This window comes from Columba livia, chromosome 17 (assembly GCF_036013475.1).
Source record: "Columba livia isolate bColLiv1 breed racing homer chromosome 17, bColLiv1.pat.W.v2, whole genome shotgun sequence".
In the NCBI taxonomy this organism is placed as follows: domain Eukaryota; kingdom Metazoa; phylum Chordata; class Aves; order Columbiformes; family Columbidae; genus Columba; species Columba livia.
In genome coordinates, this window is record NC_088618.1 from 9,408,239 (window position 1) to 9,432,795 (window position 24,557).

Below are 24,557 nucleotides of genomic sequence, written 5' to 3' on the forward strand. Positions count from 1 at the left end.
CGTTGCAGGCAATGGTTGGCAGAGTAATGATACCATAATTATAACTGCGTAATTACACAAAAGTTATTTTTTTCATGAAATTCGTAGATGAAATGCCACGCTATTTGCTGCTGTGTGCAGGCTGCCATCACTACCAGTTCCAAGTGCATATACAGGTGTTTTTGTCTTTCCCTGCCACCCCCCCGATGCGCTCAGTCTCAATTGAGGTGTAACACACACAATATTAATTGTTGTTGGCAAAGCACTCATAGATCAAAACTCAATTTAATTTCTGGACAGTGAAAAGAGAGCAGCACTGAGACGCCTCAGCTGATTTCAGAGAAATCATCTTCAATAGCACTTACAGCTGTAAGTAACTCACAGTCTTATAATGTAATTATTACATATTGCAGATGTCTCAGAACATTAAGGGTTTAATCTTTTTGCTGTACAAAAGCTTTGCTCGGGAAACTCAGTGTTAAATGGTCTTGAGAAAGTAATTTAACCTTTGCCTGCCAGTTTCCCAATCTATGAAGCAGGCCTAAGTATGTACTTCACTTGCATAACATAAGGCTTAGATACTTTGAAGTCCTTTGACTGATAAAGCTACAGACAGGAAAAGTTTTAAATTTGTCACAGACTTATCTTTTTACCTTACTAATGAAAAGGGGTTGCCCAGCCACTTGTTGCTTAGACTTGCATTATGATTTCATCTGTGGGACAAATAAGCCAGGCCCATTTACTCATGGCTATTTAGAAGACTTGGCAGTGTGGAATTACAACCTAGCCATGCTGCTTTTTGTCTTCAGTCCCGATTACAAAAGTTAAGGTTTATCATGTGTCTCCTTGGGTCCAAGCCACTCTGAAAGATTTGTTCAACATGCCATCAGCTCATTTCTTGAATTTGGCTTCATGGTGTTTTGAAGTGATATGATGCTATCATTTAGTGACACAACTTAGCTTGGTTTTCAAGTGGAGCATAAAGTTTTGCTATTGACCTCCTAAGCTGTAGAAAGCCTAACTTCTGGTCTAAGTTTTAAAACACACTGAGCTGCAGAAGACACTTTCTGACGCTCTCAAAGATTATTGAAGATTAATACTGTACTGGTAGCAGTAGAATCTGCAGTCTTAGTGCAACATTGTATACTAGATATATGCAGGCGTATACCCATGAAATTAACACGTTTCAGTGCGCCATAAAAAAGGGTTTTTACCTTATTCGACTTCTGGTTGTAGGGGTGACTGATGCCGTTGGAGAAGATGAGAGTGACAGCTGTGGTGAGGTGGTACCCATTGCCATGAGAGATGCTGGAGATGCTCCATCAGGTGCAGTGATATCCCGTTTGATTTCTTCACTACTTCTTCGAGACACTAAGTAGAAAAATGTCATATATTTACCATTTTCAAACATAAAATCTTTCTAGCACATTCTCACTTTCTGACAAGCATTAGCATGGAAACCCATATATAATACTAGGCTTCACCATTTTTCCTGATATATTCCACTTAGGATTTAGAGAGCACTCCTAACATTTATTATCAGGCCTGTATCTTGAAGCAAAGAAAACTTGATGAACATATCTTAATGGAATATCACTGCTTCCATTTGAATGATTTTATGAATGAGAAGGAATCTTAACACCAAACAATTAAATTTTTCTCTAGTCCATGCAGTTATGTTGCTAAGCTTTGAGTTGTTAAGACAAGAGAAAAACAAAACGAAAACAACTTAGAGATGACAGCTGCTTTATTCCCACTTAATTTGAATCAAGAATTGGCATCTGTGTGATGCTCTGGACATTAATTAAATACCATCAGCAGGCAAATCAAAGATTGACCTGAGACCATTCAGCCACATTCCACAGAGCTTGCTTCATGTTATCAAAGGACAAAGCACAATCGTTATGCTCCATAAAGCCAAATTTGGAGTGGTCATGTTTCCTCCACAGAGAAGAGCTTCCAATTACAATTATGAAGTTTGCCTTTTATACGTAAATCATCACCATTGTTTATGTTTGTGCAAATCAAAGATATAACTTTCCACATATATCAGAGACTTATTTTCTAATGACTTGGGGCAACTACAGTATTTTATAAATAGCAGACACAAGAAGTTGGCAAAACAACACCACCAGCACACTTTCCAGTGGATATGTTTGGGGTTTTTTTAGGGCAAATCAAAGTGATATAAAACACATTTTCTTCTTGAAACCATTCACTCAAATACAGGTGTTTTCAAAAAATATTTATCTCAAATTATTTCTGCCTAGTTTATAGAAAGTATCATTTTCACAGCATCACACTATTTGTGCTATAAATCTTAAAGATTTGTTTTCAGAAGCCCCTGCTGATACTGAGATGTCAGCTTGACAGTAAACTAATGCTCTACATAAACTTCTCTTCAGCAATTCTATTTTCTAAAAATCCAAAGTGAACATCAAATGTGCAGCAACCACTATGAGTAATGCTGAAAAATTTTTGTAGGTTATGCCAGTCACAAAATGGACTATTTTTAAATAATTCACTGAAAACTTTTTGTCCTCCATGCGAGCAGTAAGAAATAATAGCCAGGAACAGTTTCTTTCCTCACATATATCTTGCACACCAAAATTATTTGTAACACAAGGAATAATGAAATAGACATCACCGGTTATATGTATGATTCATACACATCCATCTCGTATGTTGGTGCAAGTCTGTATATGTAACAATAAGGAGACTAGATGAACAATTTAAAAAAAAAAAATCTCTTCAGTTCCACTTGATGCAATAAAATGGAATATTATTTTTACCACTGGACTTTCCTCAAATACTTCAATAGAAAACTTGAACACTGAAAAATAAGCTATTCCAAATATCCAAATAGGGTGTTTTTTTTTGACAAGAGCTTAAAGGTCTGAAGACCAAACTTCTCTCTTGAAAAGGTAAAGTAGATCTGTAAGTAGAGTGACGAAATGAGAGTTCCTAATTTTACTAGTGATCTAAAAACCACATTACCAGAAATAGATTTGGCACTTTCCATAGCAGGTACTCTTGGCAAAGATGCTGGCCTGCTGGTAGAAGATGTTCTCAACAAATGTTCTGGACAAAGAAAAAGAAGAGAGAACATAATTAATGATGATTTCAGTCAAATGTAAGACAGGTATAAGTCACGAATATTGTCTACCAGTGTCTGAGTTTGACTGGTTTAGAGTGCAACGGATTTTATCTGTATGAAAGAGAAGGCCTAAATTTGCTCATTACCAATAAAGTTCACTATGAATACATCATGACCTTCTTAATCCTTTTTCACTTAACCCTCTTACTAATCCACTTGAATAGTTAAACCGAAAGGCTGAGCAAGGAATCCCCATTTAGTACATAGCCAAAAATATTCAATATGCCACTCACAATGAGGATTGGTAAAGCACGTTGCTTTGTCCCTCATTTAACTTTTTTTCCTTTGGTTTGTTGGGCTGGGTTTTTTTGTTGCTTTTTAAATAAAAACATGCCCTTTTTTTTGCCTCCCACACACAGTGGGGTCAAAAAGGTGCCTTTACATGTTGTAGGGAATGACAGTTCTGCCTACTGTAAATGAGTAAAATTAAACTAAAACAAAATTCATTTTCTGTGGCATCAAATCAAAACTACTATTAAAATCTTCCTTCAAATAAAACCTTTAGACTGCCAACAAAAAGTTTACCTACTCCTACGTAGAAATACTTCGAAGGCAGTAATTTGAATACAAAAAACCCATTAAAATTAAGAATGAGGATTTCAAAAAAAGTGAAACCTCATTCATTAGTTGAAAACATGACCTAAGAAACACACATTGCTACAAAAATACTTTAAAAATATATGCAGTTGTAAACAGGAATTCTGTCTGGCACATTCTCTACTGGAATGCCGTCTTGCTCCTGCATTAACAGACTACAATGAAAACAGAAGAACTATATAAAGCACAGCATTGATTTTGTGTTTGAGCTTATGTCTACCCATGAGCCCCATAACAATTAAAGAATCCTGAACTATCTTCTTGGAAAGGCATTTCAATATTCCTAAAAATACCAAAGTTTCTAAAATTAAAACTCCAGCTGCATTGTCCTAATAACCTCAATACGCATTCAACAAAAGCAAGAAGGAAATCTGGCACATACAGACTATTATTAAAATCAACAACCCTTTAGAAAGCATCAGACCTCAGGAATACCAAATTGAGAGGAAATATTCAGCCTGGAGTCATATGGAGATTATCTTGAGAAACATCTACCAAAAAAAAGACCAAACCCTAAAGCAGGCATAAATCAGAGAGCTACACCCAATGTATGATAGCCATTCATTCTCACAGGAAGAGGACGTTGTGAATAGTGTTTTGAGAGACAAAACAAAGTTTGCAGGACAGGGAAATCTCGGGAAACAGATAAATCAACACAATTTAATTCAATTCGATTTTTTCATCTGGCTCCTGAAGATGTAATATTTAATAAGTTTATATTTTGTTATTTGCATGCAATGTAATACCAAGCATCATATTTGTTTCATTTGGGGGGAAAAACAAACAAACAACCCACACAATAGATAATGTAACCCCACAGGTGTGTATTTTTAATATCTCTAAGACAGCTGCAAGACGTGACCCTGAAATCAGTTTGTCTTCATTTAGCAAGTGATCCCAGTTGACGCGCACATTAAAACTGACAGAATAATGCTGAATTATCAGGATGCAATCAGGGTTTTGCTAAAAATGCAAAAAAGTATCTTTATGACGTGCCACCATGTTGATGAAACACAAGTAAAAAAACCGAACTCAAAATATTGTATGACTCTATGAAAATATTACAGTAATAGAAAGTATATAATATGATAATACTTCCAATATTAAGCAATCTAAAATACAAAAAAGAATACTAGCAGCATTGCTGAAAAAGAAGTCTAAATGAACCTGAATCTATACCTTGCACAGGGATTTCAGCGTAGCTTGGTCTTTTGTCTGTCAGTGTAGCAAGGGGTTTTGAAGCTGAGATTGGTCCACTTATCGAATGCCTCTGAAATGGAAAAATACTTGTGTCAAACATAGCCTGAAGGAAAAAACAAATATGGAATTAAGGAATCAGTTTTAAAAACTCAAATGCGACATTATTATTGATTTCAAATAACTAGAAAAAACCTTGAAAAATACTTAATGAAAAAGGGCATGCCCTCTTTACCTGTTGCTTTTGTCAATCAATGTAATAACACACACTACGTATTGATAGTGAGTGTAACATTTACTTCTTTAAACTTAAACCTGTTTCTCAAACTGAGCCGCTCTCCATCATCTTTGCCAAGTCTTGGGAAATGGGAGAGGTGCCTGAGGACTGGTGGAAAGCATTCACAACCCGCCTGGACACCCTCCTGTGTAACCTCATCTGGGTGTTCCTGCTCCATGGGGGGATTGCACTGGATGAGCTTTCCAGGTCCCTTCCAGTCCCTGACATTCTGTGATTCTGTGAAACCAGTGCTGCAAATTGAGGTTGTGAATTCTCTTGCAGTTTTTGTATTAACTTTCACCCTAATTTAAATTTTGTTTGTACAAACCTGTTCTGGTTAAACTTGATGTGTTTATTTACATTAATCCAACCTCTTATATGTTGGCAATATTTTAGTGCTTGGTTTGTGTTATTAACATATGCCTCTACAGCTTTGTGGCTTTTCCTGGCAGATCAGGATAATGGTGTATTGGGTGTTGTGACATGAACTAAAATGCAAAAAAACCTCTTCTGAAATGAATATGTTTTTATTCACTGTCAACAGCTTTTGTTCCCACCTATTTAACTGAGATGCTTTGTGAGCAACTGAAAATAAACATCTCATTAAGTATTTCTTTACAAATTTGACATTTTTTTTTCTAAGGTCACTTTAAATTCTGGTCTGCTCTGAACTGACTACAAAATGAATTTTTGCCAGTTTTGTGTAAAATATTTAGCAATGTGTGGCTTCTAGCAGCTTAAAGTGTAAATACATATTCACAGATGTGTTAAGTCTTGCACACAACCACCACTGAATATGACTGAAATAGGCATTTTAGCATCACACAAATGAACAGTACAATGCAATAACTACCTTGATGCTTACTGAAACTCATATTCAATTGCTGAAGATTCAGGGAAAACCATCTACTATTTTTTTAACTAATAATTTCAAAGAGTCTATTGCAAATTATAGTAGATTCTTTATTCACTTCATTCTTTCTATTAGATTCCTACATTTAATCACAATCAATCTAGTAATGTGTTTATCCTGAGACCTCTTTCAGCTCTCCATCTGGCCCAAGATTAGATGGGACGGTTAAAGGAGCCTTGTTTCCATAAGATAATACAGGTCAGATGTTTCTCATGCCAAATCATATAGGCAAGACAGACAAATCCAAAATTGTATTTAAAAAAATTGAACTGTATATACTTCGCAGCATCCTGTGGCATAGGCAGGATTGCAAGGCTACTTAATCATTTAGAGTCTAACTAGTGTTATGCTTTTGTGCTAGAAATCAAATGGAGAAAACAACTGCCAACCATCTAAGAATATGACTTGAAAATATCGCATGAAGAATTTAATCACTTTATGTATCAGAAGCCCTGCATGTAGACGACAGAGATAATTCCTTTAAACATGCAGATGAAAGCAAAAAAATAAAGAAAACCACTAAGATAATTAAATAATGAGGCTGAGAGAAACATTTCGTCATGTTGTCTGGCTTTGGGATCATCATTGCAAAGACAGCGTAGTGCAGAACTTGGAAACAGAGGTATGGACAGAGTGGGCACGGAGCTGTATATACTTTCTCAGCTTTCGGATATCACTTAAAAAACAAACATCCTTTATGGATATCGTCAGAAAGCGGTCGTATTACTGACCTGATAACCTGCTGTGTACAGGTCTTGTCTCCTTGTTATAAAAGGAACTGTTGTCTTGTTGCTCCTGTTGACACTGCAGACAGGACTCACCTTCCCTGTTGCTGGTTCCTTATTACATATCTTACAACTGCCATAGTAACGTAGTGACTAATACACACCAAATTACAGGAAAAGGAATCAACTAATGTTTGTCTAGTTCCACTTGGCACTATCGATATAGTAGTAATAGTCTCTTGGAGAATAATTTTTCCTAAAAAAATTTACAAGTGTTAGAATTTTTTTCTGCTTGCCTATGCTTTTGCCTAATTTGCAGCCTTACGGAAGTTATATAGGTGGGTCTACTCACACAGTGACTACTTACTAAACTCTTGCTTTTCAATTCCAAGAGAACAAAATCCACTGACAAAAAACATTTTCAAAATTGCACAGAACACAACAGTAGAAAACAAGGCAGTAATAGGAAAATAAAGAACAAAAGATGATAAAAATTGGTTTTGAACCTAACTCCCTTCTCTCTTGAGCAGAAAGTATAATTTAAATACGATTTACACAGTTTAGGTCAAAAAACCCAGTTGTCTTCTGGATAATTACAAATACGTTCAAGAAAACCACCCATCTTCAAAAAGACAATAGAAGCTGGTTGGTTTGGGGTTTTGTTTGTTGTTTTTGGTTTTTTTACACACCCTCCCCTTTGTTTTTCAGGCAACGTTTCCCACTAACGAGTATCCAGCTGTTAATGACTTGGTTCTATGCCAGACTTAGAATTCAAAATTCAAGTAATTCTGGCAGACCAAGAACATCAGACAGAAGCTGCAAACCTGGGAAGGTCTGCAGTATTCTAAGAGATTACTTTGGTCAATGGTTAATTTACAGGTAAATAAATAAGCACGGAAATAAACAGAAATACAAAGATCAGTAAGAAAGAAGCATCTGTCAGAGAAATTGGCACACTTAAGCACTTTAGAAAATCGCTGTCAAGAGTGATTGACCCACATGAAGCAGCAGAAGCTCTCACAAAATATATTTAATTCTCTCTCTTTGTTTTGAGGCTCTTTCTTTCATTAAATTCACTCAAATGAATAAAAGCTGCACTAGCCTGGTCACAGAATACCAGTCAGTCTGTTTCAGGTATTGTTCCTTGAGCACTAAAAGCCAACATGGATATATACTCTATAGTTCACACAGAGAAGATTTATTATCAAAACATTATGCTGACCTATAGTACAAATCACATTTTGGTACTTCGGGTTAGTTAGTAATATCTTGAAGGCAACAGAAGCATTACTGACATTAAAGGAGTAAAACATACAGTACATTCTTTGATATTTCTTTGCAAATCTGGTCCCATCTGCTTTGTCCTTAGACTTGTTGGCTTTTGCCAAAATCTCACTTCACACAGCCAATGAGATAATAAAACTAGCAGCAACCTATAGAGCTGAGCGTTAGGGTACTGATGATGCAATTTCAGTGTACCCGGGCTCCGTAGCAGCTGGACAAACGGACAAAGCTTCAGAGGGGACAGGACAAAATACACAGAACCATCACCAACTGGCTGAACTCTCAGTCAGCAGAAAATGAACTAAAATAATCAAATCCCAGTGACTTCATTCCTCTTTACTCAGGTCTGCCATCAAAAGCAACACGGAATACATCTGTACCAATGACTGCTGACAGATTCTGCACATGTCAGCCCATTACTGCTGTTTCCGTGCCAGGCACAGGACTAAGAACTGACAAAGAGCAACTCCAAAACGCAGGAATGCAGGTCAAGCTTTCCTCCCATGCTTCTCAGTACCACAGAAACAGTAAGGATTGGGAATATTTAACCACGAACTGCCAAATTATACCAGATCTTGTATTTACAACACGGTTCTCAGTGAAAGACTCTTTTGTTAGACTGAACATTTTAGTAATTGCTTACTTGAGGCAATGTTTTATCATTATATCCTCACAAAGTCAGCCAATTTTTGTATATTACCACCTGTAGTTTTGAAGGCTTTTCTTTACAAAGAAGGATTAAGTGCTGTCACAAAACACCTACCTGCATAGGGGATACAGCAGCAGCCGGGGGAGTTTTCATGGGACTTGGGCTCAGGGGAGTGCGAGGAATCGTGGCAGCAGCGGGGCTTGGAACTAGTAGAAACACAGAAAGGAAACCATCGTGACCATTGCACTGCTTTGCAGAGAAATGGGAGACTGGCTGTTACAGCAAACTCTCGCCTTGTGCTTTGCATTACTGGTATTACCAGATCACATCTGTCAGAATTTCAACTAGTAACTGACTGCAAAGTCATTTGAAAGTATGCTTACACATTTACTCCTCTGTAATTACATACATTTTGTCTTGAATATGTCATCCATGGTAAAAACAGTTTACTGGGGGTGGACAAGGCTAATGTGCAAGATACTACTACCCTGGCAGATATAAATGATGGCATTACTAGTTCTCTAATCTCCAGATAATTAAAGAGATAGTAGCAGGCTCCTGGGTCTGCTGGTAAGACAAGACAGATAAAACATGTAGCACCTCCTCCTCCTTTCTCATTTCCAATCAAAGTCCACAGGTACTACATATTATAAGACAGTCCCTGAAATTTTGGGATTAAACAGATAATGTGTTTAGATATGTATGCAAATAGACAAATAGTGAGTTGGTGTATCAGTCATCTGATTATTTAACAGCATGATTAGACAAATGCTGAGGAGGAAGGCAAATAGAAGCTTGAAATAGAAGATTAAAAAGCAGGGAGAGGTGATTTATCATTTTACCAAACTAACTCTGGTAAGAAAATACCTGTATCCAGTAACAGATTAAAAAAACCTTCACAATTAACACTAGAGAAGTAAACATTTTTAGATACCTATGAACAAAGAGAACAAGTGTGAAAACAGAACTATTAATAGAACTGCTAAATAATATGGAGATGTTGCTGTACCTTAAAAAATATTCAGATGATAAGCAATTAAAAGTAATATGCCATGCACAGTACAATACTTTAAGTCTCTCTGGTAATATAGTCTAGTTCCAGCCAAGCCTTTTTACATCAGAGACTTACAGTGACTTTATTGTAAAAGAAATTCAAAACCAAAAGGCCTGGTGAGGGAAATACTTTAATCCATGTAATGTCTCATATGCAGTCAAAGCTAAAACTCAAGTGTTTCTCATTTCAGTATAATTAATTGGATTCCTCCATATTCTGGTCATCAATAAAGAATGACACCACCTGTTTCCACAGTCAAAGAATTATAGTGAAATCCACTGTCTCAACAGCGAGACTCTCTTCATTTTAGAAAATATTCGCTGTATCTTTTAATAGGTGATATTGGCTGGACCTTATTTTTAACTTTTGTAAGTGCTTTGACTATAAGAATGTAAGTTATTAAAAGAAATAAACTTGGCTCTAGCTATTACATGGCTTTTAGAATGCTTAATTTGGCACATTAAGTTCATGTTTTAATAGTCAGGCTGAAATCGGCTGTGCTTCCAGCTACAATTATGTGTGTAATATGTGTTTATGTATTTCTAATATACGACAGCACTGAATCAAAGCCTTCAGCATATGAGTCATTGGCAATGCAACAGTGAAGAAAAAAAAATAAGGACAAGACAGAAAAAGGACGCTTGCACTTCCTGGCAGTGAATGATCTGTTGTGCAATCTAGCGTAGGTTGGTTTGTTTGAGCCATCACTTATAGGTCACGACAGTGCAATAAAACTTATATTTGAATTAGCTAGGCCATTAGAAGTATCCATGTCAACAGATGCAAAACCGTAACTTGGCACAGCTGCTACACTGGTTGAAAGTAATTACCTTGGGAGGCACTGTCAAATGACTTGATGAGTGTTTTCACAGTAGGAGTTGGCTCCGAGGAGGTGGATGATCTGCGACTCAGGCCCATTCCTTGTCTCAGAGCTGCCAAATCTCTCTCTACAGCATTCATGTAATTGTACACTCGACCACGTTCCTCTTCCTGCCTGAAATCAATATGTAGCCCATTTAAGCATTTAAAAAACATTTTAATGCGTAAAGGCTTAAAAAATCAACACAAAGTTGAAGCCAAATTAAAATCTATGGTCCGAATACATCATTACATTAACCTAATTTTCTTTCTGCTTTAATTTAGAAATACATTATCAACCTAAATTCTTGCTATTTGTTATCAATAGAGCTTAAGCACCAGGTGAAAATTCTATCAAATCAATACTTGATTTAAGGCTTAATTTCTGCTCCTGTCTCAAACACAAACACATGTACACATGGATGAAAAAAAAATGAGCCTTGAGTATTTCACCATTTCATATGAAAATAATCAGATCAGAGGGGAGAATTTTTTTCTACTGCATAAACAGAAAACAATTTAAATGAATACTAAGGAGGTAAGAATCCATTTCTGGCATTCACCTTTAGGCAGCATATGAAACAGTTTTGGAAAAATATATATTTTTAGTGCAGAATATTTATGGTGGTTATTGTACTCAGTGTCACAAGACAAGAAAGATTTAAAGAAACCTATTTTCTACCATCTGCAATAATTAAACATTGCCTGATTTTTGTTTCAGACACTATAATAGACATTCCTACCTCCTCCCCTCCAATATAGGAGCTATACCACCTCCAAGGAATCTGATTCAGTTGCCTCTTCGTCTGCAGTGAATTAAATGTCAAAAGATGCTTGTGTATAGATAATAATGAGTACACTGACCAGAATCAGCAAGCCAATTCTATTTTCAAAAGTGCAGCTGTAACCTCAAAAGTTCACTTGCAAGCAGTAATTGAACAATTACAATTCTGGCTGAAATGTATTAGTACAAATTGTTCATATTACTTAGCTTGGTGACCTTACTCGAGACAAGATGCCTTACACCCATGACTCATTCATCCAGGTAATTTTCCTTTTTCAGTGTAACCAGTCTGTTCTTCCTACCATCACCTTTTTGCCAAGTTCCACAGTCTGCACTATCTCCTATCCTACCGGATACTGGGTGGAGTGCCATGTATCCTATGAAATGCCCATGAATGTGGAAAATATATACAAATCACAAACATTATTACTGTAATTGTAAGCTATACATGTATTCATTCCCTAGAGGCAATGTAGTTAGGATTCAAATGGCGCTGTCCAAAATGTTCCTTTTCCATGGATTTGAGGACTTTCATACTTCTGAAAGACATATAACTCAATTTCTAAATAACTGTAGCACCTAATTCAAACCACAATGCATCACAATTGGAATTGTTTTTCTTAAAAACATACGCAGAGCGTCTCTAATTATTTCCAGAAACAATTATCAGTGGAAGGAAAAGAGTACAAGGTATATGCAGAATTAGAGAAAGGTTTCTTTTGAGGTAAAAAAATCCAGCTGTATTTCCAAGCATACCAAAAGCCTTGGCTGCTAATACAAAGTGTCAATGATGGTACAGAAAAGCCAACACTGCTTGTTTTTCACACGGAGGTAAGCTAAATCATACTCAGCTGTTAAAACAGCAAAAATCCTTCACTTCAACCTGGTTTTGCAAAAGCACCAGACTGAATATTCTTGAATGGATTAAGTACATCGTATACAGAAACAAATATTGTTCTTAGAAGTTCCCCTACTTTGACCCCTGAAAGCCTCCGTAAAGCAGCTTGTTGAAATTCAGATCCTCACAGTGAGAGCATTTATGAACTTCTAGAGTCTCAATAACAGTCAGGATACTGGATTTCCAAAATCGTCCCATACCGTACAAAAGAGACAATATCACTGTTGTTTTTTGCATACTTGCGTGACTTTATTTCCTCCAACTCTTTAGTAAGCTTCTCATTTTTCTCCTGAGCTTCATGTAACCTACGCTTCAGGTCTCCTATCTCCTCCTGGGCCTCAGACTTTATATCATTTGCTATAACCACTGCAGTCTGTAGATCTGCTTGGAACTGACGCCATTCTGCTGACTCCTCCTATAAGTAAATAACAGTTTAAACATATAAGGCATAAAAATAAAAGTTAGCCTTATTATTCATATTTCCCTGTGATATTACAGGAAACAATTTACAGGAATAACAAAGGCCATCATCTCTGGCATTAGGCACAACCTAACTTAGAAGCTAAATTAAAGAAATTTTGCTGGAAGCAACTAGACTTCCAAGGTCACAAATTTCCTTCTAGAATCAAAATGTTTAAAGTGGAGGGGAAAAAATAATATTAAGCTATGCATCAGAAGGCACAAAACATTTTCTCACAAACTTTTTCAGACGTTAATTCTTTAGCTTATGTAGGTTAGTAAACACATATCCATATCATGCCTGCCTCTCAGACGTAATTATTTTAATGGCATTACATCTCATCATATTACCTTTTCACAATTTCACATGCAGGTCTTACGACAGTCTGAGTTTACAATTTATCGAGTTTTTAGGTTTTAACCTACCCGGAGTCGCCTGTGAAGATTCTTTATCTCTCTTTCCATGTCATGCTTTTGGTCCTGAAGCTTTTTAACTGTATCTGGAAATAAAGTAAAATTAGCTGTAAAATCTTAATCTCTGATCTATTTACTTAAAAAGGAGTAACTGAAACAACGTGCAAATATTTTAAAAAACTTACTCAGAAAATCCACATTTATAACCAAAACCAGCTGCAGAAAAATAGTATGAGCAGAAATACTTTGACAGAAAACAAAAATAGGCACATACTTCTCTGTGACTGGTGAGGGGAACAGCATAAGCAATCTTGACTCTTATACAAATCCCAGTCTCTTCTCTACCCTTCACAATATTAAAATGACAAAGCAATAAACAAAGTAGGGAATTTAATATGGAAGGAACCTAAACACATGGATGTCTGGGGGTTTTCCCTCTTCAAACATAAGCTGCAGCTACATGAACCCTTTGATTCACAATTTACTCCCCGTCACAAAGCAGCTGACATAACACTCACAGCCATGCCTTCAACCGAGAGAAAACTCTACTCACATCCTCAAGAATCTAACATTCTTGTCTATCAAGCTACCGTTTAGAGTTGAAATAAGCTATATTTACAGCAAAAGGACAAACAGTCTATGAGATCATGTTATAAAGGAGATGGTTCCTTAAATCTGTCAGCAGCTACACAAAAGGGAACACAACGTGGTCACCATGTGGCGTCTGACAGACTGGCTGCTGCAACTATTATTCATTTGCTACTTTATTCAATACACAAGGACAATGTGATTGACCGTTGTTATAATTAAGCAACTAATGAATAAGTACACTGCATAAATTTCTAATTAATGTGTCACTTCACTGATCTTTGGATTCTAGGATGATTTTATTTCTATAGCATCATGTAGCTGTTTCCAAACTATAAAAATGATGGGTCAAGTGACTGAACGCATTTTTTTGTTCAGGTTCATTCACAGAATCCCAGAATGTCAGGGGTTGAAGGGCCCTGGAAAGCTCATCCAGTGCAATCCCCCCGCCAGAGCAGGAACACCCAGATGAGGTTACACAGGAAGGTGTCCAGGCGGGTTTTGAATGTCTCCAGAGTAGGAGGCTCCACAACCCCCCTGGGCAGCCTGTTCCAGGCTCTGCCACCCTCACTGAGAAGAAGTTTCTTCTCAAATTTAAGTGGAACTTTTTGTGTTCTACTTTGAGCCCATTACCCCTTGTCCTACCATTGGTTGTCGCCGAGAAGAGCCTGGCTCCATCCTCATGACACTTACCCTTTACATATTTGTAAACATTAATAGGGTCACCCCTCAGTCTCATCCAAGCTCCAGAGCCCCAGCTCCCTCAGCCTTTCCTCAGCAGGGAGATGCTCCACTCCCTTCAGCATCTTTGTTGCCCTGTGCTGGACTCTCTCCCACAGTTCCCTGTCCTGCTGGAACTGAGGGGCAAGACTTGCTGGAAACAAATATTTTTCCTGAATATTAGCAATGCTCTTGCTACAAAAAAGAAAATGAACAAACGTACAAACAAACAACCTTGGCAAAAATCTATGGAACTGCATAATAAATGTTTGAACAGTCAGAAGATATAGGTATATATGTTCGTACAAGGAGACTGATACAGTGAGTTTTGTGGCTCTCATTTTCTGACATGAAAAACTCGCCAGTGCTTTTATTTGGCTATCAGGTCTCAGTAAACCCAGTAAACCAGGGTTTATTCATGTTTACTTGTTCTGCCAATACCTACCAATGTCTTCCCAAGTAAGCCTGTACCTTCAGTACTCCTAATCTTTTGTCAAAGGATTTTTATTAACAATAAAAATGAGGCTAGAGCAGACTACATGGAAAACAGTAAGCACTTCAAAATGTTTAAATCAGATGCAACAAAGACTAAGGACAGAATTAACTGATTGATGCTGTTGTGTACATTCAGGAGCCTCAGCTGTGTTTATAATTTTTCAGCCATGGAATTACATTTTATTTCTTCGTCAGAAGAAATACTTGCATTTTGCCTCAACAGTCCCTAGCACAGAGGCTCATAATGTTACAGCTGATTTCTTTACAAGAATGATATAAAACTCAGTTAGCTTGAAAACATTATAACTTTTCAGGCTTGGAAAAGTTGAAACACTAAAGTTAGACAGATATTTCTGTATTTATCTCCTCCTTGCAAGACTTCACCTTTCAAGATGTATCCAACTGATCTTTAAGCTTTGAAGACAAGCTTAACACAGCATACCAATCAAATCTCATGCTACCATGATATTTAAGCAAAGCCCCCCCATTTTTAGCTTGTCTCTGTATACATAACTTGTTTGAGCTAAAGTCAGCACCAAGATGCCAGGTTTAGGTCAAAGTTATAAAGTCGCTCCCCCTCCCCGTGCTTTTTTCCTTTAAATACATGCTAAAAAACCACTGCAGATTAGATCACTTTCAAGAGTCACAGCAAGTCAATATGCCCTAAAAAGCTTCCAGTAGTATTCTGAAACAAAATCTAGTGAATGACCATTTTCTCTTTCAAAGACAGTGCCAAGAAAATGTGGTTTTGAAAATAAAATTTCTTCTACTACTAAAAGCAAGCTATAGTCCATATAAAATAACCACAAACCAGAAACTATAAATGCACTCAGTGTTAAAGCTTGTGTAATGCCATTGTTTTGAGCTTTTGTGAGATATGAAACGCACCATTAAGTTTTAGTATATTTATACTTTGAAGTAAAACACAATGGTCTGAATATTCTGCAGTTACTATAAACAATACAGAGCATTTGACAGCAGATGTTGGAAATACCCTCCTCTCCCAATCAATTGAAGAGATTTAAAAAAAACAGAGAGATAGAGAAGTGACAAGAACTACCAAATTGCAACTGAATTTAAAGCCTAGTGAGAAATTAAGACTTAGGTAAGTGATTTCACGTCTACAGCCCGGACTCCATTCTTCACACTGTGCCACCAGTTACAACCTGAAAATTCAAGTAGCCAAAATAGGCGCAAAGGCAGCAATCCTGTGGACACCCGCCTCATGGGATCCTTCCTTTCTGCATCCTCACAACCTCCACAACCCCCTTCCTCCTGCACTTTTCAGCATGGTAGGACAGGTACTCCTGACTCCAGACTCCTCCTTTTAAGGAGCATAAACAATAAAGAGGACCAAGATAAAAGGAAAAGTAACTCATGTTGAGGATAAATGAAGAACAAGGAGACCATTCTGATGAATGAACAGGACAATGAAAGATGGCACATCAGCAAGCTGCTGGAGTTTTACGGCAGGATTAAATCATGTCTACATTTTACAAAACTATATTGATTTAAACGACAGCTTGACAATTCTTTACTTTTTAAAAGGTAGTAAACTGAATTATGAGAAATGCAGACTACAAATGCTAAAGAAAAACATTACAACTATGACCGGAGGTTTGAGGAAGAAACTATGATATCATCTGAACTTTGTAAGGCTGCCAGAGAAAAACTATCACTGTATTCTATATCTGTAACTCTATTAATAAGCAGTTAGAATTTATCACTTTGAAATAAAAATTAGTATCAACACTCAATTGTTTAACTTCAGTAGTCTTGGGTTGCGGGGGGGTGGGGAGAAAGACTAAAACCTTACAATATTCAGATATGCATAGTAGTTTCAAGAAATTACATTACAATCCTGATAAGCAATGTTAAATCAAGTAATCCTAACACAGGTAAATCCACAATGGACATTCTTGCACTTTCTGTACTAGTTACATTGGTTTGCCTTATACTAGGATAGCATTTTGACTTTTTAGCATAGAAATGGCTATCCCAGTATAATCACATCTACACAGGCTAGTGTCAGCATTACAGATATTTTAAGAATTACAGCTTCCTTATATAAGTAAGAGACACTGATTACAAATATACCAAAGCTCGAGATACACCTAAATTACAAACTAATACTGTCAGCTCCATAAGAACTAGTTATTCACTGAACACTGAATTTATCAACCTCCTTGCTCACCAACCCCTGCCCAAAAAATTTACTGACTTAAATAGTTACAGGCCAAGAGAACTGCTATGTCTAGCACATGCACCTTGTGCTAAGTGAACACACAAGGAGTATTTTCAGGCTTCAGAAGAAACATTTGACAAACAATGAGCTAACATAACCTACAAATAACAATGTTCTGCAGAATCAGGAGGCGAAGTTCTCTGAAAAAATTTCCTCACAAACTCTTATTAAGTGCTTCGAAGAAAAATAGGTTTCTTTTTTCCTCTTAGTCATCAAAGATGACTGATGTGACAGCTTGGCTGACTGCTGAATGTTTTATTGAAGCCAGAAATGAAAACCAGAGGAAACACGCCATCTAGTGCAACAACTGCCAGCCCGTCCTGCCAGTGAGGATATAAAACCTACAGGTTATTTTAATATTTCTTAGACTTTTTAGATACAATACAGAAGCACTACGCTTAAAACTTCTGTTTCCACCAGTTCCTGTGCATCTGGATGGACACCAGGATCACACTGTATGTTTTTAATCAATGTGATTTACATCCTACTGCTCACATCAAAGAGATCCCAGATTCTGCAGGTAGACACATTAACAGCTAAAATGTGACAGTTCAATATTTAGATTACTGTGAGAAATGTTTGGTTGTATGTTTGTTACGATTCTTTCTGGTGTTGGGAAAGCCCATAATAAAGTCTGCCCTAAGTATTAGCACTAGAACATTTCACATTCCTACATTACTATCGGTGTTGATTAACCATTAAATGGAATAAACACTCACCACCTCATTTATGAAACACCTCTCTCCTAAATGTAAAGTCCATCTTTTGTGAATTCTTTAAGTGATAATTTTCTATCACTTATCTATCAGTTGTCTTCCCATCACCTTCAGTCACTCAGTAACTTCGTCATTAGGCAAATTCGCTCCTCAAGGGGTAGGTTAGATTTCCTCATATTTTAAAATCTAAAATACAAGTTTGCTAAAGAAAACCCTTACGGTTCTTTATTACACTTTGTTATTCAGGCTGCAAAACTACCCTTCTGCTAACTAATGCTTTATAACATCTAAACCTATACCAAATTCTTCACATTTAAAAGCACAGGTATTGTACATTTGGCTGTGAGAATACAAAACTGACCAAAAGTCTGATCAGCATAAGATAACTTAGTACTCCTAGGATGTGCTTTTCTGTCACTTCAATACAAATGATTAAAATTGTGTCTTTTACATGTTGCATGCTACCTCCGAGTCCCAGATTTTCTGAGATGCTGTTCTCTGCCATCACTGCTTAGAGGCTACCACCAAGAAACTCCTGCGCAAGGGTTAATAATGAAGAGTGTTTTAAAGTGGTCAGAGAAAGACTGATTTTTTTGTTAAGTTTATACTATTCTTCGGGTGCCATCCTTTCTTACTGCCACTAGATGCCACTCTCCTCCCTGCCTATAACTAAAACACAGCTTCTTCCCTAAAGTTCGCACAAGGCCATCAGCTAGTACAGCTGCATTTTCCTAACTATTCCAAGTGATGAGTAACAGAGACTGTCACGGTATTTTTAGGTGAAATATCTGGCAGCTACTTTGTACCCCGAAAGCATCTAAAAATTAGACCTACCTTGTAATCAGGTATTACTAAGCAGATACATAAAAGTTTACTTGACTGTGGTGGTGTTTTCTGTATGAATGTATTTCCGTTAACAGACAAAACAACGCAAGTAGAAAAGTGTTCAACCTTTTTAAGACTTTGCTATGAAATTACTTCAGGAACAAAGTCAGAGCCACTAACCAGGTGTCTGAGCTCCTGCTCCCAAATAAATGTCTGTCTTTGGGTTTGGGACAGAAAGAGAAAACTCAAACAAAACCGATCTACCACAAAACCAAACACGGAATAAAAACCTAAAGCAATTTGTAAAGAGAAACAGGGATTGCATTTCAAGATACAGATGGGTTACTTAGGGAAACCAAGCTGACAGCTGCATGTCTGAAGACAGTGAGTTTCAGTTGAATAACCAATATTTTTGCTTAAGACACTACCTTTTCTGGAAAGTAGACTCATTTAAAACCCTTTCTATGAATATTTCCCTTACTGTTAAGTGGTTATGCTTTGTGTTTTTTTGCAATCTTTAGTCTTTGTATACCACGGAAGAATAGCAGATGCTTGAATTCAGTAAGTAGCACTGTGCAAATACAGCCTGCCAGGACACAGCTGCCCAAGTTCTTATTTAGACTGAGACTAATTGCAGAATACCAGCCTGTGGCAGGAATGTCTGAGCAGGTCTTGAAGATCAGAGAGAAAACTAAGGCACAGACAGCTAGACACCCATACAGTAAACACGAAATTCATTATAAGCCCCGACCGTTTCTTGTGCGGTGGCAAGAGTCAACAGATAAGGTTTTATTTTAGCTTGCTTGATGTTTGTGAGATTCATATTTAGGTTCACAGATCAGTCTCATGACTTGAGCAAAACCACACAGAAAGAGATATATGATATATTGGCATTGCCAAGTCAGCTCTGACATTTGTATCTTTCAGGGCCTCCATCACTCATTTCTCCACTAAAAACACCTTTCTTCAGGTGGAAGAAATCACTAGTTTCACACATTCTCAGGCTACCTGGTAACTCCTAATATTTGGGCAGTCAAAAAAGAGAGCATTCTGGGAAAAAAAAAATAAAGGCAACAAAACACTAAATCAATCACCCAGTCTCCACAATGCCCAAGGAGCACACTATTATTAAGTCTGTAATTACACGTTCTTCTGCTTTGAAAAACAACTTGAAAACAGCATTATCAGATTTCATATTTATGCTCAATTCACAGGTTTTCATTCCAACACCAACTACTCCCAGGACAGGAAAAGCAAAGCCAACTTGATTTTTTCCCCAGTGTGTATGGGGTGTTCTGCTAAGCCTGGTCTGACTTGAATTCAGACATATGAAAGCCAAGTGAAGAGATTTTCACTATTACAACATTCTACTTCAGCTGTTCTTGATTTACCATTTCTCTCACAAGAGGAACTCGTAACACTTACTCTCCAAATCAGATATGATGAGATTGTCATGAAGCTTCACAGCACGATGCTGCTCTACTTCATCCTCCAGCTCAAAGATAGTTTCCTTCATGTCACTTCTCTCAGTCTCTTTTTCATCTAGTTCTGTCCGAAGTTTTTCTAGAGCCACATTGAGATCTTCAATTTGTTTCTTGGCTTCTTCTTGGAACGCTCTGTATTCATCTTCAACCTGAAAAAGAACATATCATAACCACATTGGCTGCATTTTAAAACACACTTTTAATTTTTTAACTCCCATATTTACAATATATTTCTCCAACCACAAAAATGTATGGGACAAGAAGTCAAGTGTAAGCCTTTAAAAAAAAGTATTGTTCAGGTGCAAGTATTTTCCAGAACCAGAGTTAAACTCTTTTATTCCCAAGCTGAATATATGAGCATTCCCCAGCTCCTCTAACAGCAGTATCCTGTATTCAGGTGAAACAACAATACTAGAGCACCAAGGCTGTGGTTTCATGAGCAGCTGATCTGACTTAACATCTACCTGCCAAAGGGTGGTAGGGGAAACTTGTTACTCTTTCTTTCTCTTGCCCAAAAAAAAAGCCTGCTCTCTTCTGTGCATTGATTGTACTGCTTGCTGGGCCTGTGAGATGATTCATTTCCTTAACTAAGTAGCAGGATTCACATTTGTGTGTGAAATGTGTTGGTGAGCTGAAGTATTACAGTTCCCAGAGGAGTCTTACAAGCTATTGAACTGAATTAAAAGGAACAGGGAAAGGAAGAGGTAGAGTTCTCCCTTTCAGGAGCAGTGAGACTATTTTATCCTGCCTCATGAAACTGCAATGTAAGCAACAAGCTGGGATCAGAGGCACAGTAACATTAACCCCTGTGCCCAACAGCAAAAACAGGCTGTCAGAAAAACAAGAGAAATTAGGTCGTGGCTTCCTGGTGGGTCAAAACAGTCATGTACCAATTTTAATCCACAAAATGCCCTGCTCTAAATCACTGTTTCAGTATTTTTTATTTTAATAGCACTACCCATCTTTAATAATTAAAATTATATATATTTTCTTTCCTTCCAAATGAAGGTTGATTCTAACTGGCTAGTGACCATGACTAACGTTGATTTGCAACTAATACAAAGTTCAGACATTAGATTTAGCATAAATTGTCTTAGCAGGAAGATACACCTTTAAATGCATAAAGTTATTCAATAAATTTTATGATCCTTATTTTTATATTAAATTATGGTAAATGCTTTTACTAGATAAATTAGTTCTATTTGAGTCAAAAGAGCTGTTCCAGAATTAGAAATACACATGTTGATCCAAAAACCAATCAGCACACTGCTCCTGGATGGATCATTAGTAAAAAAAACTATGTGAATTTTCCGTATTTAATATTAACTGTTTAAAAGCGCTTTTTTTCCTCCCTTTAAAACTAAAATATGTGTTCAGTAAATTAAATTAAACTGGGTAAAGTCTTTTTATACCTAAAAATGACTCATTTCTTGACTGGAGAACGAAGACACTTTTCTGCTTTCTTTAGCATCAGTTTATTGCAAGTTAACTGAACCAACCTGAATAAGCTGAAACTTGAAAATATTATCTCAATACCTGGCTTATATCTCAAACTTTGACTCCTAGTACTTTCTCAGTGACATCCCTCTTCCACCAGTCTGGCACCAGCTCCTTGAAACTCTTGCAGAAGGCATGCAATTTGAGTACAAAATTCATATAATATCTTAAATATTGTTTAAGTTTTAGCCTTTGAAATAAGTTGCGGAATTTAAATACCAGTATTAGAAAAAGTAACCCAACAGTTATCCTGTGGTTGAATGTATTTATATAATTTTCTAAAAGGCTTCTGTAATTTTCATAACAAAGGTTAAGAGAAAGTAATCAGTCCTAACACTACTGCAATCTGATTAACCTCATTATTAATCCTTTACTTCTAAAAGAGCCACAGTGACCAACAGTGAGTCATGGTGTGTATGGGATGTTAAAATACAACAGTTTGCTTTAAATACTACCTTAGCAATGGCATCTTGCAATCGATTGACATCATTGCGGGCGTGTGCCAGCTCTTCTTGCAGACTACTGCACAAAGTCTCTGCTTTTTCTTTATCCAGCCTGACGCTCTCCAGCAAATCTTGTATATCTGACTTGTCTCCGGAGTTGTGTATAGAATACAACTCAGCCACTTTCTGCTTTTCATGCTCTAACTGAGCTTTCAGCCTGTTCATCTCAATCTGGTCACTGGCCACCGTGGCTTTGTACTCCTCTAAAGTAGATGCTATTGCCGTTTTGCTCTTCTGCTCTGACTCAATTATCCGTTCCATGTGGTGATTTCTTTCTTTTAATGCCCCTATCATTTCTTGGGCCTCCTTGTTGTCTTGTTCTGCCATCTTCAAAGTGTTACTCAAGTGCTGCTGAACACCTAACAGCTGCTCTCGCTCAAACCGAGCATTCTCTGCAAGGTCCATGTAACGTTGCTCTAACTCCATGTAGCGACCACTTTTCATATCTTCATCAATGACATATGAAATATGGTGTTCATCTAAAAGGGACCGAAAATACTCGATCTGACGGCTGAAGTGTTCTAACTTGTCACTTTGCTGGCACAAAGATTCCATAAGGATTACTTTTTCTTCTCCAAGTCTTTCATTCTCACTGTTTAGCTCTTGCGTTATTTGTTGCAAATCTGCAAGCTCTTGAAGCGTGGCTTGGAGCTCTTCAGCTGTACTGTGTTGATTCTCTTCCATCTGATGTATCCGTTCTGTCAGACAAGCTACGGACACTTCACTTGCATTGCCACTGCTTCCCTTCCTAGATCTTTCTATACTCGGTACACCTTCAGACTCCGAAGATGATGGAGCGTCTAAGGCATCATCACTTGATGTCAGTGGCTGATAAACTTCACTGCACTCACTGTCTAAATTATCCATGGAATTACTATGTTGATTGTCCATCAAAGTGTTTTCATCCTGACTTAACAAGTCTTCCATTGATCCGGGAGCAGAACCTTCCACCGAAGATGTCAGAGTACCACCACCATCACTGTGGTTGCCAGCTGTAATCTCTGGACTCAAAGACTGATAGCCAAAGAGTTTTTCAGAGTTGTCCAGCCTTTGCTCCAAAGAAAACCCTAATGCATTTAGTCGGTCTTTTAACATTCGATTCTCATTCTTCAGCTGGTTGAGCTCTTCTCGGATGGCAGTGTTTTGCTCCTGTAGCTGTAGCAACGTAGACTCTACATCAGTTGGCTGATGGACAACAGTGGCCTCTTTTTCTTCAGATTTTTCATCACCTTCAAGCTGATCTTCGTTAAGTCCCAGCTGAGCACGCATATCCCTTAGTTCATTCCGCAGATGCAAGATTTCCACATCTTTAGTTTTTGCTAATGTCAAAAGATCGTTCACCTTTGCTTCCAACGCAGCTTTGTCACTGATTTGATTGTCCGATTTGGACTTGCTCATTCGAATGTCCGATTCTGGATTGGTGCGACTACGGGAGCGTTTTGCCAGTACCGTATCATTGGTCCCCTGTCCAGTCAAAGGGAGCTTTTTGCTCTGGCTTAAACGAGAACGATCGCGTATTCTTTCTCTAGAAGAGCTTGACTCTTTATTTCCAGATGAAGTGCTACGCTTAGTTGTGGAACTTGTACCTATATGTTTTTTGAAAGTTAGGAAAATTAATTTAAAATACAGTATTGTAATAGAAGACTCTGTATTTTGTATCAGCAATACAGTGGCTGATTTCTGATTCACACTAGTAAACACATTTCCTAAAATTTAGAGTAAACATTTATATGACCTTAATCGTGAAACAGTGTAATCAGATTTTAATTGATACATACTTTACCAATTGCTATGCTTTAGTAGCATTTTGAAAATGAGTTAGACCTTAAAGTTTAACATTTGCAAGTTTCTTTTCTTGTCTTCAACAGCTTCTGTTAAATTGTCCAAAAACTGCAGCAGTGCTATTTCTATGAGTTCAAATTTGTCTCTCTTTTGAGTAGATTTGCATGCAAGCTTTGAAGTGATGAACTGCGTATTATGAATCCCCCAAATGAAAGTCAATTGACTGCAACTGATGACTGCAACAAGTGATCACATTTTAAAGATTTAGTGCTTGTGGCATGAATTTTTTTTAGACAAATTAAATTATTTTAGACAAATCTATGATTCTCTAAATTAATTATATGATCCAGTTTTATATGGTACTTGCATAATCAGTATTGAAAAAAATTAGAAGGAACACCCTCCAAAAAGGCAATTCTATTACTGAAAAACAGGAAAAGAGCACAGGAGTTGATCT

General features: G+C 37.2%; 1 protein-coding gene across 2 annotated transcripts in view; it reads right to left on the reverse strand.

The window, feature by feature from the left end:
• The window catches only part of SPECC1L (sperm antigen with calponin homology and coiled-coil domains 1 like), a 65,975-nt gene that overhangs the window by 21,672 nt on the left and 19,746 nt on the right, over nt 1-24,557 (reverse strand). For both annotated transcript variants that reach the window (XM_065033145.1, XM_065033144.1), the window contains exons 4-12: nt 22,271-23,904; nt 20,260-20,467; nt 13,258-13,331; nt 12,612-12,787; nt 10,663-10,826; nt 8,893-8,984; nt 4,913-5,003; nt 2,977-3,060; nt 1,194-1,350 (exon numbers count right to left, since the gene is read on the reverse strand). In XM_065033145.1, the coding sequence (XP_064889217.1) occupies nt 1,194-1,350; nt 2,977-3,060; nt 4,913-5,003; nt 8,893-8,984; nt 10,663-10,826; nt 12,612-12,787; nt 13,258-13,331; nt 20,260-20,467; nt 22,271-23,904 (2,680 nt within the window). The remainder of the gene's footprint in view (nt 1-1,193; nt 1,351-2,976; nt 3,061-4,912; nt 5,004-8,892; nt 8,985-10,662; nt 10,827-12,611; nt 12,788-13,257; nt 13,332-20,259; nt 20,468-22,270; nt 23,905-24,557) is intronic.